Source organism: Sylvia atricapilla, chromosome 3 (genome assembly GCF_009819655.1).
Source record: "Sylvia atricapilla isolate bSylAtr1 chromosome 3, bSylAtr1.pri, whole genome shotgun sequence".
In the NCBI taxonomy this organism is placed as follows: domain Eukaryota; kingdom Metazoa; phylum Chordata; class Aves; order Passeriformes; family Sylviidae; genus Sylvia; species Sylvia atricapilla.
Genome location: NC_089142.1, coordinates 69,417,480 through 69,438,811, shown reverse-complemented (window position 1 = coordinate 69,438,811; position 21,332 = coordinate 69,417,480). Strand labels below are relative to the sequence as shown.

The following is a 21,332-nucleotide window of genomic DNA, read 5'->3' as shown; positions in this document are numbered from 1 at the left end:
ATGGTTCTAGTGGGAAAGAAAGAGACTGGAAAGGTTTCTGAAATCCAGTGAAACACAGTTACTCTGCAGTTTAGTCTCCCACCCACAGCACACTGCTGAACTGATTGAAGACCTCAAATACACAGTACAACCATCATCATCTAATTGCTCACCCCACCTCCCAAACTTCACACACTTCTGCACCCATTGCCATAACACCTTCAGTTGCCTTCCACATTTTCCCTTTCATTGTAACCCTAGGAAGTTCCTGGGAAGATTTCCCCAACACTGCTGTACAAGTTGCTGGATGAGATCCAGAGGCACCATGTGCCATGCTTGACATCTGTACAGCCAACCATTTTCCTCATGTTGAAGACCCTGCACTACACAGCTTCTCTGTGTGCTTCCTGTGTGTTCCACACACCCCCTGGACTAGGAAACACTGCCTGCTTGGAGTGACCAACACCACCACAAACCAAATGGATTCTGGTGAATACTGAAGACTAAGAAGCCAAAGGCTGAAACACAGCATCCTGGTTATTTGTGGGAACGGCAGTTTGTCCCCATTCATCAGCTCCAGAATCCTTCTGGTCAAAGCCCCCATTAAGTCACTGCAGTCCCATCTGCTTCACCACAAAGCAGCAGGGAAGGTCGCTCACTGCATTCTACTGCCAGCCAAGCCTTTTGTTTGTCAAGCAAAGCTCCAAACTCATCAATATGTGCATTTGTAGGATGCAATATATTGACCTTTCACCAATTTTACTACCACAGTATCATAAACTCATAAATAAGATAAAGGACAGACTTCAATTAGACTGGGATTTAAACAAAGAAAGTGATTCAATCAGTTCATGAACGATCTTCTGCCACATCCCCAGCCAGGAACTCAGGTTCTGGAGGTAATATTTCATTCTTAAAGACAGGCCAAGCAGGGGGCTTCTCACAACTGTATTCCCTATAGCCATATGTGTTTCACATCCTGTTGGCTTTTTTTTTTTTTCTTCCCCAGCAAATTCTCCAAGAATACATTATGAAATACCACACAACCCCCCCCCAGTTTGCATCTAACCATAGGTTAAACTGATGCATTGTGACACTACCATGGAGGAGCCATTATCCTCTAGTAATCATCTGTCACCTTTAATCATATGCCAGCAAGTTAAAAATCTAATATGTTGTGACAAAGCTGTGCAAGTGGATAACTGCAAAGTAAGCAGTTTGTCAGCCTAGAACAACACACTGGTCAGGATGCTGAGCTTCAGAAAGCCACAGTGGATTTTCACCATGAGGAAGGTTATTTAAAAGTTAAAAAGTGAGTAAATTTGGGGTTTTCAAACATGCTTCAGATGGAAAGGTAGCCAAACCATCCAATTCGGTCATAAGGAAGCCACTCCTACTTTCAGTATTTTCATTTTTTTGCTACTTATTACAAGATTGGTAAACATCATTATTAGTCTTACCAGTAAGTATTTTTGTGTGTGCTAGAAGATCTAAATGGACACATTTAAGAAAATATTTAACTTACCTCTGGAATAGCCCTCGGAAGTATTTTGTCTTTTGTTTAAACATTGAAGCAATTGTTCTTCATTCCTGGAAAACTTGGGAATATACAGATCTTTGTAGCAAAACCCCCATGAACTGCAGTTACACAGAATCTTTTCTTCAACCACAGACTGATACGACTACCAATCCCAGTCTACTATAAGAATAAAAAATCATTAAGAATTAAATAAAAATAATGTTTTCCATTATCTCTTTAACCTCAAACATAATGTAAAAATATATCTAAAATTTACTTACTCTTGAGGCGAGTCTAGAACAGTCAAATAAGCAACAGTTATAAAAAGTACAGAATAGGTGAATTTGACCCAGGTCAGCAGGAGAAAACCCTGTCTTAGAGGAAGATACCATTAACTCTCTAGAATTAGAAGAAGGACACTGAAAATTCACATTTTCATCATCTAATGCTAAATATGTCATCAAAAGTTGACATTCCTGGCCAGAGTGTGATTAAAACAAGCAACTCAACACCACTGATCATTTTATAGGCCAAAGATTTAGCAAGATTCAATGAGAAAGCAACCAGCTACAGGAATAGAGAACTCTGGAGAGCCAACACACAGATAACACCCAAGCACTAGCAGCTTAGCTGGCTGTTCAAGGCCTGCCAGTTAACAAAAGGTGTGAAGAAAACTTGAGAGAACTTCAGCAAAGGCTCATCCTCAAACAGCTGTGTTGGGGGTTCTCAGTGAAGGCAATCATTTTTCTCTGCTGTTAAAGGCTGTTTAAAGCTGGGGCTCTCATCCTGGTCCTTGCCTGAGCTGTGCCACAGCCAGGCACCCCATTGATTCAGGTCCTGGCCAACTTCCCAGTGTGGCTGTGGGCCTGCCTCCCCACTGTGCACTTGGCTGGCAATCACTGATCCCGGTCACTATGCCCAAACCTGATTATGATTCATGATCCTGACTCAGTTTCCCAGCTTGACATGAGACCTACTCTTTCCACTGCAGATTTGCTTGGTTTTCTGGTTCTTGGGCTGAATCCAGCTACCCTCACTGGCACTGCCTGCCTCACTTAGGGTACACTGGGACTGGTCCACAGCTGGAAAAGGCATGGCTTCTACTGGCCTCCCTTCCCTGAGGGAACAGCTTTGCCCTGGCTGAACATTGGCACTGAGCTACAACAGTCAAAGTTAGCAACAAGAATTAGATGGGAAACAGAACATCATGCTAGAGTTTTTTTTAAGTTCTTCATTTGCAGGGACTGGAACCCCGAAGTTGAGCAAACTTTGAGGTTTTGCAAACTGCCACACCTGCACGACTGACAGGGATCTGCTGAAGCTTCCTCTCATTTAGTGCTACCTACTCCCAGATATGATACCTGAGTTTGTCAGTCTAAAAACTCAGTCCACAGTAATATTGTTTCTCTCTTTGTGCTACAAAGACAACTCAGAAGCTCACTTATCAACAAGAGAAGTTCTGCTGAGGTATATTTTCCTTGACATCTTTGTCACTGCTGCGTGATTTGCACAGAATTAGCTGACTAGTGTTTAGTAAATTAATAACCATCCTAATATATGTTGAGGAACTCTGTGTTGATTCAAATTTAAAAAAAAAACATAAATCAATACATACAGTCCAATTCCATGTGCAGTCCCCAGGACAGATCACCAACCTTCTCCTGGTGTAACTCCAAATGTCCCCCTTTGGATCCCAGCAGTATTCTACTTGCAAAGCACCTTATCACCCAGAAACCCAGTACCAGGGCATTTTTGAGCATAGGGGTAAATTCTACACCTTTTTATTCTTGTTCTTGTTCTATATTTTCACTGTTAGAAGTCTGAAGTATGGGAAAACTGAATTAAGCTTACTTGACAAAAGTAAACAAGAATTTACAATTGGCAAAAAGATTGAGCCAAAACAGAAAAAAGCCCTGTGTTCTTCAAGCACTTTCATGTATTTGTTTTGAAGTCTCCTACTCCTTCCAGAACACAAAACCCCAACAGCAGGTTTTTTCCCCTATAATGCTGCATCTTGGAATAGAAGTACTATGACTAGAGTTAGCTAAAACCCAGAACACAACAAGATATATATTTGAGACACCACATATCACTTCTTCTGCAGGCATGGCATGTTTTTTTATAGAAAATAAAAACCAACCATTTTTATTGACTGTACTGTAGATACCTGTACAGAGTGTAAACTTTAATATTTCACCAGATATGTGAATACTTCTGGAGAAAGAGTTATCAAGCACCTTCATTTCAACAATTTTTTGATATTTACAGTAAGACATACCTGATTAAGTGTATGAATAGAATGAATTAAAAGGTATAAAAAGTTATACAAAAAGGTCTTTAAAATGTTTATATGTTTTGTTATTTTATGATAAATATACAATTACAGAGGAAGATGTCACACAGTTAAGACTCAGAACTGGCTCTTTTTAAAACTGTTACTGTTGTGTCTGAAGAGGGAGTAAGGGGATGGGATGTTAGCTTACTGTTCTGATCATGACACAGTGAAATGTGCTCTGGCAGGAGCCTCAAAAGCCCTATTTTGCTCTGCCACAGTTGGTTTGCAGGCAAGCTTCCTTCCCAACACACAGGAGGGAAACCAAAGTTCACTCCTGGATTTGTACTGCTAATCTGACATAAAAGTATGCACTTAGATTTTCCCTCTCCAAACTTACTGGTGGTGATGAGGATATCAACTTCACTTTGATTTTCAGAACACAGTTTTTGCTGTTACTGAACACTGGCACATAGTGTTCAGTAACACCACTACATTTTCTTCTTTTAAGCACCAAACAAGAAGAGAGCTGTCTGAAAATCAGATTTTAACTGCCATGGTTTCTTATGGTCTACAAAAAGGCATGGCAGAGTTTGCTAAAGAAGGAAGATTGCTAAAATAGAATTCAGAGACCACTTCGAGGCTTATAGAATCAAACGTAGAAATACTATTTTAAAATCTCTCAGAAAACAAATGTGACTATCTCTTTAAAACCCACTTGTCTCCCAGTGAATCAACATCCATTCTTTGATGACTTATCAGCAATTGTTCAAAATATCTAAATTTAGTTTAGTGGTTTTTAGGGAACTACTCAGGAATCCACCTCAAACAGAAGAAAGATAAATCTCTTAAAACCTAATAAAAACTTCAAATATATCTACTAAACAGTTTTGATTATCTATAGCAAATCATGTAGTGTAGGAAAGGAACACATGAGCCAGGGTGAGAATTATAATCCTTACAACACATGGATAAAGTACTTCTGTAGTACAGAAGTTAAAAATGAGATTCAAGTTTTTGAAGTGAAAGGACTGGTAATGAGAAGGAATGTGGTTGGGCAGTAAATATGTGCTATTACTGAGTATTCCCCTTCATCTGTTCATCCTTGGGACCCCTGATTGTTTCTCAGCTAGAGATAAGCCCAGTCACATATCTGATTGGCTAAGCATGCCAGTTCTGCAGAAAACTGCTGCACATCCCAAGGTATGATTCAGACTCAGGATTTGAGTAGTTCCATTCTTTTTACTTTGTTCTGTGTTTTGTTACTTCAGTTTTGCCACATCTGCATTATCTGGGGCAGATGCAACTAAGGCCTCCACATTTACCTTTAAAAGCAAACAGATAATCTTACAAGAAATTAGATGAAATTGGACCCAACCTGAGCAGCTGCGTCTTACTTTAATTGCTACGAAAACAGCTTCTGTGGGTGTATGTGTGTATATGTGCACTGTGGCTTGCTGTCAGCAGCATGGAGCACTTATCTTTAGGGCCTGACTGTGTTGATAGGAGTGAATTGTTTACAGCACATTTCCAAAAGGTGTCTGAGGCTCTAAAGCTTCTTTTAATGGTCAGTTTCTTTCTATACAATCTACTCCAACTGTGTTGTCAGGACAGCGGCAGGTACGGCCTCCTGGGGTAGCCAAGCAGAGGTGAGTACAACCACCATTATTCACTGTACAGTAGTTATGTCCTGGAAAAGAAACAGAGATGCAAAACCTCAGAAAAACAAATGCAAACCCACCATCTGAAACAGACACATACAAAAGATGTTAAGATTTATGGCTACACTAGGGAAACAAGCCATAATGAGATTAGGAGTGGAAGAAAACCATGCTTTGGGGAGATAAGAGTTACCATATCCCTTGTGTCAACTTGACATTCACATGAAAGAAAGACCAAGATATCAGAGTGAAAGAGGCAATGTGAGTCAAGTGGGCTGTTCCTAAAATACCCTTCATAAACTGGCCACATGGCCACAGATATTAGAATGAAGACAAGTAAGTGAGTAAATAGAGAAGTGCAACATAGGGACAAAAGTCCAAATGCTACGGAACATCATCCTCAGATACCAACTGTACAAAGACAGAGGAATGATCCATGGAAAAAACCACAAATAAATTGGGTAGTTGGGGAAGTGTTAAACATTAAAGAGTAAAATGAAAAAGAAATCAGTGCTGAAAGCAGTGGACCAGAGAGGCAAGGCATCCATCCAGAAAACCACTTGAAACAGGCATAAGACACAGAAAGAAATGACACCAAGGTTCTGAATATTACAGATATAAGCATATACTCAGAGTACACAATGTTAATTTACACTGCCTACCAAAATGGATCTGTGACTTAACTAGTAATAACAATATAACTGATTTCTTAATTACAATACCTGTGTGTATTTTTAAGCTCTGAGCCAAAACTTCCACTAGATTATTTTTTATTGCATATATTGAGTAATTGGAAGAGAAACTATCCTAAGGAGTTTTTTTAGTCCCAAAGTAAAAATAGCACAACTCCTATAATTCCAGTCATATTGTAACCAAAACCAGCTAATGATTCTCCTGTGATTTGCTAAGAATGACATAACTGCACAATGATACTGCTTCACAAAAACCGAATTATACTTCCAAGGGTATCAGTTTCCTCTCTTCCTCCCTTCAATAGCATATCTGAAAAACTTAACATCCAATAGAGCAGAAGGGCCAGCTCCATCCAGTCACTCTACCACTTGCTGTTGTCTGAATATTCCATTTTGAAAAACGCTGGATCTCATTAAGGACATCTGGAAGACCATAATATTGCTGTAGCTTAAACTTAATAAGGGAATAAGACCCAAACCATGAATATAGCATTCAATTTAGAAGATGATATTTTAGCACTTTTGACAGGTCAGATGCTCATCTTAATCATACATATCCTTTCACAAAGGATAGAACAGGCTCCTTCTCCCCCTCCAGTTCTGGCTTCATGTGGCAAATGCAACTGCTGTTATGGTAAAGAAGTTAGGTGGCTTTTAATTTCTTACTAAACAGAAATCTAAGCACTAATCGAAGTCTTCAGTACCCAAATCAGTTGGCACCTTATAAATGGGAGCTGCTACTAAGTTCATTTATACAGTAAGGTGTTACAGAGCTGTAAAAACTCCAGAATCATCTGGATTACCTCCTGGGCATTGAACAAAGGCTGTGGTGATTCCATAGAGTCGTGAGCGCTTGTGAGGCTGGAAGTTATCATTTTCTAATGAAATCGTGCGATCCACTGCCACAACAGCATCCCTGCCATATGTGCAAGAAAATATGCAGAAGTGTGATGAAGGTGAAAGTATAGAGGAAAACAACACAACAAAATCCCCCCCAAGAACCAACAAAAACCCCAACCAACCAGTCAAAAAACCAAAACAAAACCAAAAGTGGAGAAAATTTGAAGTTACTTCTATTTTACAATTAGGAAGAGATACCAGAAGCAAAATCCCCCAAGACATCACCTTTCCTGGATAAACCTAGTACATTATGACCTTCACTCTAGGCAGCTAAGAAATTTATCAGGGAGACACCTTAATAATTTTGAAGGTACTTCCAATACAGGACAATGTCCCTCTACAGGAAGAATGCATGTGTTGGTAGTTTTGGCACATTTGTCACATTCTGTCCCTCTGACAAGTATTGTGATATAGCTGACATTGCAGCTACTAAGCATAACAATTATGGACAATGATGTGTTTCAGGTGAAGCCTGATCTCCAGAAGGAATACAGCTAGTCATAAACAGTCCTTCCTTCCTAAGTATAAAAGGGGGGCAGTCAAGTGACAGACCCGTAGCATGCTGTTCCTCAAGCCTGTTCTAGAATAGCTCTTCCCAGATGTTAGTTTCTAACTTGGAACTCCTCACACACACAGTAATAGCTACTGCTGCTGCAACTGATAGAGGTGTTTGGGTAAGAGTTTGCTGATAGAGCCCATAAAATCATTTACATCAATTAAAAATATTTATTTTAAAATGCAGGGACTGGATTTTTTCCCAGAAGTTAAAGGAAACCTCTAAGTCTTGTTCATATTGCAACATTTTAGAGCATTTGCAATAAAGAAAGTGTAATCAAGATAGTGAACACTTTTTTCCCCTTTTTTTTGATTGAACATTCATATAATATAGGGCATAGAAAGCCAAGAGTGAAGAATGTCTGCCCTCTACAATGCAGCTGCTATAGAGAAACAAGTTACTGCCCACTCCTTTCCCAAGAATGTTCAGTGTTAAAAGCATTTTCTTCAAGGACAAGTTACTATGCTAAAAAGTGAAAACTCAGTTAACTGGCAGCATCAATAGGTCAACTCTACATATCCACTCCACCCTGCATCAGCTATTGCCAGGAAAGCAACAAAACAGGAATGTGTGAGAGGTCAGGCAAGAAATGCTGATATCCTTCAGATTCTACCAGAGAGAAAGAAAAGATAAAAGAGCTCCATAATTTCTCCAGCAGATAACATACCTTCTCCAGTCTGTATAGTATAAATTCTTCCCATAGCTTGTAACACCAAAAGGATACTGAAGCCCTTCAACAATCTTTCGTCGACCAAGCTGATTAGGGTTCATGCATTCCAGCTTCTTGGTACCTGGATGTAGTGAAACAATTTAGTCTTTGAATTAGAACAAGAGAGCTCTCATCAGGGATTAAAGACAAGCACAAATATGCAAGCATGAACAGGGTGGAAAGTCCTGAAGCCTTTCAGTGTGCTGCTTAGTCAAAGCCTTCCTCCATGTCACATCTGCATGTGGCAAAAATTGAATGGATAAATACTCTGATGCTAATGCTACTCAGCACACCATTGAAAGTAAAGAAACACAGATGTCCCATGCAGCCATGGTCAATGCTCACAAGCTGAGATTCCTGCTATGGATCCCAGAATCCTCAGGTTGGTGTGGAAGCTGACAGAAGACCGCCTCCATTCTGGAGGGATACTTCAGCTGTTAACTAGTTTCACCACCTCTGGAAGACATTTTTGCAAAATTTGTTTGGTGAGCATGTTCCTGAAATGTTTGCTGGGTTGGGCCATGAAGGTGAGACTCCAGGAAGAACATCTAATTCATAGATAAAACTAAGGTGCAAAAAGGTCTAGCTGCAAGGGCACTGCAGGCTGGGAACACTGCTAATGAATGTAGACACCTGTAGATTTTTCCTAAGTTACGTGTTTCAGAACTAGACAAAAAAGGAGAAGGTCCAAATGTGAGAACAAGAAAGGAAGAGAGAGAAAGTCACTAGATATAGCAGGAAGAGATACATTTGAAGGTTAGAGAAAGTGTTTTACAGTGAAAAAGAGAGCTTGACCATTTTAGTTTATGCAAAATTTGAAAGGTGATTTGAAGTGCAAAAGCACCTCCACAGGAAAACATCCCTGCCAGAGTCTACAGAGTGAAAGAGAAGCAAGATGCCAAAAGATAAAAATTAAATGAGAATTAAAAGCACACTTCCCCCCCACCCATTGGTAAGACACTGCCACAAAACTAACAATGGGTTTGTGGCAGAAACTTAATCCCTTGATCTTTTGGGTGCATTGCTTTTTCAAAACTTTCCTCAGTCAAATATAAGCCAGAGTTGGCCTCAGGGTACAGACCTTAAAACAATAGTGCCAGGATGACATTCTGTCAGGCAGATTAGATAAATCTGGGGTTTTTCCCTAGTCTTAAACTAACAACTTCTACAAAGCCCTAAGCACTACCTAAAGAAATAACCACGTACAAGACACACAGACGTAGATCTGTTGCAGTTTTAGAAAGTTTTGTGATCAGAATTTAAATCCTCCAGCTTGCACACAGTCTCATGTGAAAAGCAATGAATAAATCATTAAAGCCAAAACCTATGGTTGCGCATAATTTCAGGATTGGACATACTTAATTACTACTATTACAAAGAAGTATCTTAGCCCCCATTTACCTGCATCTACCCAGCACAGCATTGAGGAATATGGGTCAAATGTCAGTCCATTTGGTAACCCAAGATCATCTTTAACAAGAATTCTTCTGTTTGTGCCATCCATGTAGGAAGTTTCGATTTTAGGAGCTTCTCTGTTCCAGTCAGTCCAGTACAAGTTTCTTAGGAAGCAGAAAAAGGCTAGAGTTAAGGCAAGGACTAATCTCAAAAGATTGCCATAATTAAGAAAATGCTAAGAACACAGAAGTAACACACAGCCCCTAAATCATTTAAATAAATAAGAAGGGCCATATTTCACTTTGATATAGAATTCAAAAAAGTGTAGTACAAATGTAGCTAATATACTTCCATTAAAAACAAAAGGAGTAAGCTCAGACATAAGGACAAATGCTTTCCTCCCCTTTGTTTAGCTTTTAATCAAAATGTCGGCCAAAAAAGATACATATTGCAACAGTTCTGAGGGCCATTCAAAATGCACATCTACATTTCGAGTTCTTCCATTTAGCTTCCCACCATGTCTGCTCTGGCTAAAGCAAGAGTATTTGGCATATATTTGGAACTCATTTGGAACAATATTTTTCTTTTCAGTATACCAAGTAAGCAACACACAATGGAGTCAGAGTAGTTTATCCTCAGCAGAGATCCCCAGAGAGGGCCATTAACTATTCGATGTTTTACTATTAACAGCCTTTTCTAGTGGTAGGGTGTTTTTTCCCTTGGATGTACATTCTGTCCCGGAGAATATTCATGGGCCCTCAATGGCACCTTTTTTGTTTACTCCTTAACACATACAATTTACTATAAGATGGAAGTCCATGAGGCTTGACCTGAAACCAGAGCCCTGCTCCATCAGTGGGGTTCTGCATGGAACGTCCTGAGTCCAGTAAATAATCAGATAAATAAAATCAGGCTTTGCATAGGTTTCTTGGCAATACATCCATACCCTCTCACAGGATCCACAACAATTGCTCTGGGGTTCACCAAACCAGTGTCAAAAAGGATGCGACGTTGACGCCCATCCAGCCTGGCCACTTCTATTCTGTCCAGTTGAGAGTCAGTCCAGAAGATGTTGCGACCAAGATGATCTACAGCTATCCCTTCAGGGCTTCCCAAGTCTGCAGGAGAACAGAGAAAAACATTCCTAGGCATTATTATTATTCCCAATACACTGTGTCAACCTCGTAAGGATGACCTTTAACAGAGAAGTTTTCTTCAGTGTTCTGGCTGTGGTCCAACAAAAACTAATTTATGGAATACAAAAACTACTATATGGAAGAGGAACATGCATTTTACCTCAAAGTTTAAATACACAAATCTCTCATAAAGACATAAAATTAATAGTTCCATACAGAACAAACTCACACACATAGAAACTGTACTTGGAGGGGAAAACACAGAAAGAGTTGATAACAGAGAAAGGAACAGCAGACAGTGTCAAAATCTTATTCTCTCCTCCTTAGAAGGCCATAAAATGGATTTTATTACCCTTAATATTTCTCCTTCTTCTGTATTGGCATACACAGCACCCCTCTGAGAACGGAATTTATGCTAAGTTTACCTGATGCAACAGTTAAACAAAATCAAATTCTAAACACTAGAGACAATGACATTAACTAACTGATGCAATCTAGACCCAGTTCTTTGTTTTTGCAGAGTTATTCTTTTTGGAACACATTTTAGAACTGTATGCGCAGAGTTTTTCTTGGACAGTTAGTTGGTCCAAAAGCAACAGGAAATAGCAGATAATGACCTTACTGCTCTAGCATTAGTAATTTCTAACTTGGATGCAGAAAAAATTTATAAAGCTTTATTCAGTCACTATGAGAAACTGCTGTTTTTTTCAAGGTTCCACTGAAAAACAGCAGGCAGGCCATGTGGAATTCAAAAAAGCCAAAGACAAGTTAAAAAAAAAAATTCATTCAATTTCAGTTCCAAAAGGAAAGGAAAGAATTGTACATGGTCACTCCCCAAGAGGTGAAGTGACCTTTATACCAGGCAGCTGCTGAAAAAAAGCACCTTTCAAATGCTGATCCACGCACCGAATGGAATGTGTCCTGTTAGCTTCTTTTAATTCTTAAGTTTATTCACCGACAGCCATTAAATAAACATTATGTGACACAAGCAACCTTTCTAGAGAAAAAGCATTTGGCCCAGAACTTCGGGCAGGGCTCTCTAGACTTTGCTACTGTGATGTTGATGTAAATCACAGTTGTGCAATAGTTCAAGCATCCTCTGCTCTCCTCCCACTCCAGTGGATTACACTTCCCACTTTATCTGCACACACGACATTTTAGATTTATATTAATTGCTGAAGAGGTGGAAGGGAACAAACAAGATGTTTCCCATTGTTTCTGACTCACAGCTCATGGCCAGAGGGGAGGGGTGGTGAACAAGAAAGTAAATGTTAATCAGGCATTTCTTTACTCCTCCTGAGGGCTCTTGGGCACACTTTGATTCAGTTATACTGACTTCACATTACTCCTTTATTTCTCTAAGTGCTTCTCTGGAGCTAAACCCATCAGCTCCAAGAAAGCACCTCAAATATACTTCAGACCCTCAAACCCTTCCTACCTCTTTCCTAGCTAATGCAGAGTCTGCTGAGGGTGGCCTTATTTTGAGATGAATGTGGCAACAGTCCCTAGTCTCTGGGATTAGAAGATTACTGGCTAAATGGTATTGGAGGAGCTCCCAGGCTCTTTTAGGAGACAGAAGACAGTAGCAGGGAAAAGATTTGCTATCCCTGATTCCTAGGAGCCCCTGCTCCCTGACTAGTTCCCTTGTTTCAATTTCCTTATGTTAGCTATATGTTAGGAGATTTATAGAAGTCCAAAGTAAATGTCCCTTCTGTGTGGTTGATAATGAGCCAGCCTCCCATGGAGGGAGGGGAAAGAGAATATTTAAAGGCTTCATTTATCACCAGTCTTTCCAGAGGCATAAATGTTCCTGCTGTATTGTCATCAAGTCTGTTACAGTCCCAAGCTCTGTCCCTGAGGGCAGGTTTTTACAGACAAGCACAGCTGATAGGACTTTGAGCAACTACCACAGAGAAAAGATCTCCTTCCTAAACTGCTGCCACAGCTGCAGAGCTGAGAAAGCCTCCACAGCCTATACAGCTGCAGGGATAAAGGAGCACTGGATGGGGTTCCACAATTAAACAGTGTTTCTGCAAAGCAGCACAACTTGGATCACAAGAGCTTTAAAAAAAACCCACCAAAAATGTAGTACATTCCACAAAACTACGCATGAACTGAAGAAAGCAGCTGGAGCTCACAGGAGGAAGAAGGCAAAGATCAAAATAACAAAAAAATTCTCACAAGTCTTCTAAAGGGGAGGCATATTCCTATTTCATGGAATTTGAAAGTTTCAGTTTTGGCCCACATAGAAGACATCCATTTGAATGCTGACTATTCAATATTATTTTGATCTGAATCCTTATTGAAATGACTATTAACATTAAAAGAGTAAAGGGAAACATCTCTCCCAGCCTCTTCAGGAAAAGCATTCACATCCTATGCAACCAACAGAACAACAGAATTAATGAGAAAGCTTCATACATACAATACTTTTTATAGCAGATAAAACTCTTGAGATTTCCCTGTGGCATTGAAGCATCTTGAATTACCTTAAATAATCAATCAAATTTAGCTGAAAGCCTTCACAAATAATTTTCCAACATTTTATACATTGCAAGAATTTTAATGCCTACACACACTCTCATTAGACAGACATTCATATCCATATGAAGTTTTTAGCAATAGTGATTTCCCTTATTTTTAGAAGTGGGGAGTCTCAAAAAAATAATCATTAATAATGCAAAGTGAAAATATTTTCCCTGCAGAGTTTCTAAGCTGCATAGGCAAGCACAGGATTACATTGCAGGTTAGAGTCCCTTTCATATTAAATATGTTGGGATGGAAAAAGAAGCCTTACAAAATACCTCAGCCATCAAGTGGTATAGAAATATGAAGCTCCACAACTGCTGGAATGGTTAGGGATGGCCTTAAGCTCTCCCTTTTTCCTTCCTAGGACAATGGTAGGATCCAAACCACTCCCATCTATCTGCTGTCCCTAACAGCCTGAATGGAGTCTCAAAAACTGACTATTCCAAAGCACAAAGTCCAGGAGGTGATTCTCTACACATCCAAAGAAAGCTAAACCAAATTTATTGTAGAATTTTATAACTGGCTGATCATTTTTCTAAAATAATTTCATAGGTTTTCGTAAAATGACTGCAAACCATTCAAAGCAAAGGTGACCTCTTTCTGTATCTTGACTTCCCAGGTGTTCTAGGACCTTGAGGACACTAGCATTTGAAATATGCCTCCAGCTGCTTTTGCTGTCACTTTTTTTTTAATGTCACTGTCCCAAACCATTCACTTTGTTCTCTAAACCTGTCCTCCCCCTTAGCCCTTTCCACTCAATAAAAGGGTTTAACATCTAAGATGAATGGGCTTGCACTTAACACAGGCTGTAGTGAGCAGCAGCCTTGAATGTAAGAACAAGATACAAACTGGATAAGCTCTAACTCCACAATACTCTCTAGTCTATTCTCAAATCATCAAACAACTACAAAGCGTAAAAACCAAACAAGGTGGCTTTACTCAATTTCCACGTTACCACTTGAGTGGCAGGCATGGGAAAATCACAGCTGAAATGGTTTCTAACAACTTTTCAGCTGTTTGATCCTCAAGCCAAGGAAGAGAGAACAGAAGTACTCTTCAGCTCCATGCTCACTAGTCCTTTCTCAGAAGAGCAGGCAGTTGACAGGTAGAGCTCAGGAGAGAAAAAAAATACTAAATACTACATGCAACAAAATCTCCACGATCCAGTACCTACCTTGCTTGGCAGAACAAAAATCAGACACCCTCTGATGGTATTCCATGTTAATATATAAAACTCTTGGCTCAGACAACACCTAGGAAGTACATATTACTAAATTCAAGCCTAATACCATTCCTAGGGAGTAGCAAGAGAAAGAATTTTTTGCTGTTACCTGTTTTGATTATGGTTGTTGGCTCCCCGCCATGCAGACTGGCCCTGCTGATCGAAGGGCCGCTGATGTCTGTCCAATAAACAATCTTGTCCACGCAGTCGTAAGCAACTCCTATAACAACTTTGTCCTGTTGGACAACAGGCAAGTTCAGTGAGATTAGGATAAACAAGAGTTACTCATCAGCAGCATTAACTTATGCTTTTAAGTCTCAAGCCTGAAGAAACAGAGTTCTTGAAGAAAGGTGGGAAATGGGGAGGAGAGGCCAAGAAAAATCATTGAGTAACAAGTCATTGTCAAACATCTTAGAAAAATACTTCCAGTAAAAAGTCCCTTTTAACTAGCAGACATCATTCAGCATTATTTCCATGAAGCATTGGAGATACTGAGCTGAACAGTTTGTCTCACTTCTACAGCTTCACCTGCATACCCATCTAAAGAAAGTTCATGTTGACATTTTACTGCATCACCCTTTCATGTATGTTTTTCCTCTCATTCTTTTCCTTAAAGAGAGAATAACTTCTATCAAATCTGACTTGCACTGAAATCCAAATATGCATTATGCTTGTGCTTCCTATGTAGCACCATCTGACTCTAAGAAGTTCTAGCAAAGTAAAGTTTTAAAATAAAAGTTAGCTTAAACAAATAATATGTAAATCATTCTGGTAGAAAGAATATTCTCAGCAACAAAAAACATTTATATGCAATTTTTCAGGCAGAAAGAAGATAGGACTACAGTTTGAGTTTAGAGTTCAAATTCCCGCTTCCAGGCAAATCAAGGAGACTGTCAGGGTAAAGCAACAGCTGTACATGGATTCCCAAGTCTGTCACTGTTGCTGCTTTTGCAAAACAGCTTCTTAGAAAGATGTTCCAAACCCGTGAATTAAACCAGATGTGCTTATGCATCACTGTGAATTAGTTCTGTGGGTTGCAGAACAATCTAAACACCTCTGGTGCCACTTTGCAAATACATAACACAGATAACACAAAGTCAACAATGCTAGCAGAGACTAAAAGTTTCCTTTTAATTGAAAGTTTCAAGAAAGAATTGCATCTTATCTCTTGGAAGTTCTTTCCTCAAGATACTTCTAATTAATTAATTAAAATTTGATCAAGTAAATAATGAGACTAGGTGACAAGTATTCAGAATCATGTCACCTTCAGCCTTGCAATGCCATTTTTATACAGAATTTTACCTTTTTTATGCTATTGCACCAGCACTTTACATAAGGGACAAAACCTTGTTTTTATCCTTGGACATCACAGCAATTTAGGGTACTATTTAGCAAAGTGAATCTGTGTAATTTAGCCAGTATTTGATTTACTAACTACTCAGTATTATATATATATACGTATATATAAAGAGATCAGCATGCTACTTGACATTGCCATCTGTTTATAAATAAAGTGACACTGGAATGAAAACAGAAATCCTAGGCCTTGGGCAAAACAAATGAACGTGATGAAACTGTCAATGAAAAGGGCTGGCACGTGACACAGGTGGTGGAAAAGAGAGGTTCTCAGCATCAGGAATTCATTTCCTAGGAAAGAAGATTCTCAAGACAGTAATAAGAAGCATGGGAAAAAGATCTACCACCCACTGGGCTTACACACAGAGAAGGAAGCAAAAAAAAGAAGAAAGAAAAATACATGTGTAGCCAATAAGTAGAGACAACTGATTGAAAAAAAACGGGAATACATTAAGGCTTAGGAAAAAACCTTTGAGAGAGCAGAAATGGAAAAAGGGGTCCTACTGCTATTGTAGGTCTCCTAAACTTTTATACAAGAGTCAGACATTCAATAGAAGTTTGAATAGAGAGGATTTTATATGAAGAGCTGCTGGAGGCATGTGAGATTTTTGTCTTGTGATCTATTGTGAGCAGTCCTTTAAAAGGAAATATTTTTTCTCTACCTTAGGTTTAAGATTTTTGACTAGTCAGGTCAGGAATTTTCAGTAACAAATTGATGAGATACTGAAATTTCAGTGAAGAGTAAAAATTGTTTTTTCACCTTGAATTATTGAGGTATGTAGACAGACAGTAGCTTTCATCTTTGTGAGGAATCTTCTAAAAAACGTGGACTTAGTATAGCAAATTACTTACTGGAATGTGCAAGAGGGCTTTTGCACCATTTTTCTTCATATTGTTTCCCTCTAGTGGAACATGTTCAATTTTACCACTTTGGGCAAAAAGCAAGTGTGTTCCTGGCGGCAGAGGGACTGTGTCTGGTCGAACAGAGGGCCCGATGACAACAGGAGGTGCGGCTGTGCTCAGACCTGGGTAATAGAGAAGGAAACAGATGGGGAAATAATTAGCTTGTACAGCACAACAAGGCTCCTTATTATTTGCGGAGATACAATTACAGTCAGGCTTCTTAGAAGGAAGGACCCTATAAGCAGACATTAATAACTATAATCAGATGCAGAAAGCTTCTGAAATTTTCTCCTTGGCTGACAGAGAAGGAGCAATTGACATAATAGTTCTTTTCATGTTTGGCTCTGTAATTGCTTTTTGCTTCAAATTGCTATCTTATTTTGCAGCTGAAGTGAGGAAGACGTAGGAAGGAACATCCTTCATTTCCTGAGGCAAGTGAGCTATTACAGCTCCCAGAGGGCAAAGACTATCTGGGCCTCTCACCATTTCAAGGCAAGGAAGAAGTTAGAAAACCTTATTCAGAAGCTTACCACAGCTGTCCAGATGCCCCAGCTGAAGGAAAAGTGTGTGTTGGGGCATGAGACATATCACTGCTGGGACAGCAGAAATCTACATTGCTCCAAGTCAGTGCTGTATCTCAGGGAAGGACTAAGCCCCACATTTGGGAGACAGTACAGTCAGATGGAGAGGAAACAACTGCTTCAGCCACTTACATGGTGGTCGAACTCCTGGACCGCTTCTGGTGCCATCGATCTCATTTCCATCCCTATCCACACACCAACAGTATCCACTGCCAGCATGGCACTGAGTGGGTAGGTAGTTCCCATGCTCATCACACTGGGGAACGAAGTGACCAACCCTTGCATCCCTCGGGAAGAAAGCACCTCCACTGCCAAGAGCTACTTCACGTTCGTGCTGGCATTTGGTCTTTTCTACGTCTAGGGGAAAGATAACAGAATAAAATAAACCCCAGTGAATATTTGTTTTAGCTAATAACTACAGTTCATTAACAGTTAATATATGCTGACCACTTATACATAATAATTCTTAGCTCTAGTGAAACATGACAGTGTTACAAACTTTGAAAGCATGTGACTTCAAAATAGCTTCAACGAGTCTACCCTATGTGAATTTGATGCATTTGCCTTAAACTTGTTTTATCTTTCACTACCTAGTTTAAAAGAGACTCAACAGGTCCCCTGCATCTTCCTTCATTAAAGAGTAATAAACAGAAGCTGGAAAACACGGTAGTTTGCCTTGAAGGAGAGGAGCAAAACATTCTTTCTGACTTTTGACCCTGATGTCTACTCATTGGCAATTATCCATGGGCCTTGAAATGTGACTAATTAGAAAGACCCTACAGCAGCTGAAGGTTTTTTTGTAATGCTGAAAGTTGAGATTCCCTTCAAAGCCCCAAGAGAAAACCACAACATTTGGCAGATGCCAAATTCTCTACAGATCCTAGGAAGTGAAGCAATTCATTGCTATGATGTACGTTAGGTTTTAAAAGTTCAGTTATAAATTTTGAGCACCCATTTGATTCTTCTGGATCTATGAAAAGAATTGCAGGGACAGGTTTTCCTGTGAAGCACAGAGAGACATACCATGTACATTGGCTACACCACATGCATATATATTACTGCAGAGGTTACAGTGGAAAGAAGCTTTTCAGATGTCAGGTCAGGACATTCAGGGATCTGGCTCTGTATATCTCAATTTTACAAAATAGTCTGAACTAAAATTTACACCTTCTTATTATACTATCTATGATGCAGTAGGGAAAGTCATCAGGATCAATATATCTTCCAGAAGCCAAACAGCATAATGAAATTAGAATACAATAAAAATAATATATTTCCTTTTCCAGACAAAGAAATCTGGCTTGGTTTTACCATTCACTTGAGATGCCTGGGAGAGAAAGATGTAATTATGGCAGAGTACCCTTTCCCTGTCAATGATTTCTACAGATATTTAGAAATACTTAGCACAAACTGTCTGCTAAAGAGTCTTTAACATTACACTGCCATTTATTCCGTTTTTTGTTTTTACATTGCCCGATGGACAGGATTAGTTTTGTGTGGCTCAGACTAGACTGACCCTAGCTGAGCAAGAAGCTAATCCTATGCATCTACAGACTGTTGTGGTGTTCTGTTAAAAAGAAGGGAGGTTTTTATTAATATTTAAACTAGTTATGCAAGCAAAAGCTCTGGAAAAGTTTCATGCACCTGGACATAATTAGAGAAATATAAATGACTGGAGAACAGCTCACTGAACAACTGAAATATTTGGCATCACTTTTAATGTGGGTGGTGGAGATCCTTGAATCAACCCACAAAAACCAGGCCCTGTGGGCAAGCCTCCATTATCTGCCTCAGATTTTGTTTTCATGTATTCAGTGTCCTATGCAGTATGCAGGTAAAAGAAATGTGGATTCCAGTAAACAGATGGTTTTGCCACAGTTTTTTTTATTCTAAACTCTCATTATAGGCACTGCTCACGGGAGAAAGCAGGGGGAATGCAGAGTATTGGTAAACTACACCCCCACACAGTTTTGTCCAGTGCAGAAAAAAATTTATAATTGCATTCCTATCAGTTTCGAGAAACACTATTAACTACTCCTCAGTAGGATATAAAAACAAAGGTAAAAACTGTTCCTTTTCTTCTTTGCGTAGGAAACTCAAATAAATAGGATATATACCAAGAGGTTACAATTTTTTAATCAATATTCTATATGAATTAAGGAAAGGAGGATGTATACACTCCCAGATAGGACCCAGTGGTTACATGTGAAATACATTAGTGTTCTTGGTGACTTGAAATATCAATCTCTGTTCTAATTTCAAGGCAATGTTCAGATTAATATCTGCAGATTTTACTCAGGAATTCTGACTGTATTTTTCAAGAGAACTGAACTTGCAGTGATCAAGACCAATCTCAGGAATGGTCTACTTATGCACTTAACAACACTAAAGTCAAGAGATTCTTTAAAAAGTGATTTTTAAAATTAGTACTGAATTTCTAGAAGGCAGAGCATATGATTGGTTCTTTCTAAAAAAACCCATCAATGCTGAATTTTTACTCGCATAAAAATATTTGCATCAAGGAGAAAATGCTCTGATTTTGCAACTTTTAAATTGCAGTAATTAACTCTCTGAAATTAGTCTACCTATGACAGAGTTTGAAAGATGAGGTTTACACAACAAATAAAGCAGATTTCCTGCCTTGATGAGCTAACAGCACAAGCTAGATAAAGTGGGTAGCAAGAAAGGACACACATTTAGGTAGCACAAGGGCTACTTTGTAAGCTAGCATGCAGACACAAACCTAAGAGCCAGTGAATTTCCTTCACTACAGCAGTCTAGATGTGGTTTCTTAGTGAGCCTGCCTTTAACACAAATACTGTAGTATTTCAATCAGTCAAGACTCTACAAAGATACAGAACAATTGGCATTAGGAGAGTTCTATGATCTCGTGACTGGCATGAAGAAAAGTCTATTAAATACAACTGGAAGTTCCAAGAGCAAATAACACCTATCTGGTGCAATGGTGCTGTTACATCTACTACTGCACCTGATTGTAGCAAATGGAAAACAAGCCATGCCTGTTTCAAGGCTCCATATCCAGGGACAACTAGCCCTGATTTTCAGGAGGTTCTTACCACTCTTAAAACCCACACCTGAAAGGCAAGGCAAATGATGACGTCAATGATGGAAAAAATGGTATACACCAGGATTAGTTCATTTGCCAGAGATGAAACCACCAGTAAAAGCAAGACCTCAGTAATCATTAGTGATGAAAAAAAAAAGCAGGGGTGACATCAGCTTTTCATTAACAGCAGGATCAAGTTACAGTACTTTTCAGTACATATATTTAAACATTACCAACTGGCATTTGCTGTAAAATTAGGTAAAATCCCATTCTCACTGGGTTTTGGTGCAGTTGATGCTTAATTGCTGGAGGTGATGCACTGACCTAATACCTTTGTGTTTTCCTGTGGAGCTCTATTTATGCCCACAGGACTGTGTCATATTTGAAATGAAGCGTTTAAATTGGCAAATAATTAAAAACTGAAAGAAATAATCTGAGTCAGAAGTCAAATGTCATGAAGTAGTGGATCTTTAGTAAATTCCCATATTACCTTAGTCTTGCTTTTAAATTTCCATATTAAGAAATTTAATTCCATCATTTGGATTCCAGAGGAAGATATACAACCATATGTTGCATCATTTGTGGCAGTGAAACAGGCCACATGAGAAGGACAGGATGTAAATGTAAAGTCACACTTCTTGCAATAAATTGTGTAGACAAGCATCTAAAGATTAGTCTATCTTTGAAACTACAACCTGAAAAAGCTATCAGCAGATCACAGCTCCATGCTGTAGGGATTGTGAGAGGGTATAAAAAAGAATTCAGCATATACAGAGGGAATATACAGGCATAGAGAAGAATATGAGGCTGGGGAGATGATTCAAGAAATACTACATCCTGCTCTGGCAACTACAG

General features: G+C 39.2%; 1 protein-coding gene across 1 annotated transcript in view; it reads right to left on the bottom strand.

Moving 5' to 3' along the window:
- Positions 1-3,612: 3,612 nt before the first annotated feature.
- The window catches only part of NID1 (nidogen 1), a 42,479-nt gene continuing 24,759 nt past the window's right edge, over positions 3,613-21,332 (bottom strand). Inside the window, exons 13-20 of the mRNA XM_066315690.1 lie at positions 17,543-17,767; positions 16,779-16,951; positions 14,680-14,806; positions 10,630-10,801; positions 9,690-9,847; positions 8,247-8,370; positions 6,927-7,039; positions 3,613-5,460 (exon numbers count right to left, since the gene is read on the bottom strand). Coding sequence (XP_066171787.1) covers positions 5,339-5,460; positions 6,927-7,039; positions 8,247-8,370; positions 9,690-9,847; positions 10,630-10,801; positions 14,680-14,806; positions 16,779-16,951; positions 17,543-17,767 — 1,214 coding nt within the window. The 3' untranslated portion in view covers positions 3,613-5,338. The remainder of the gene's footprint in view (positions 5,461-6,926; positions 7,040-8,246; positions 8,371-9,689; positions 9,848-10,629; positions 10,802-14,679; positions 14,807-16,778; positions 16,952-17,542; positions 17,768-21,332) is intronic.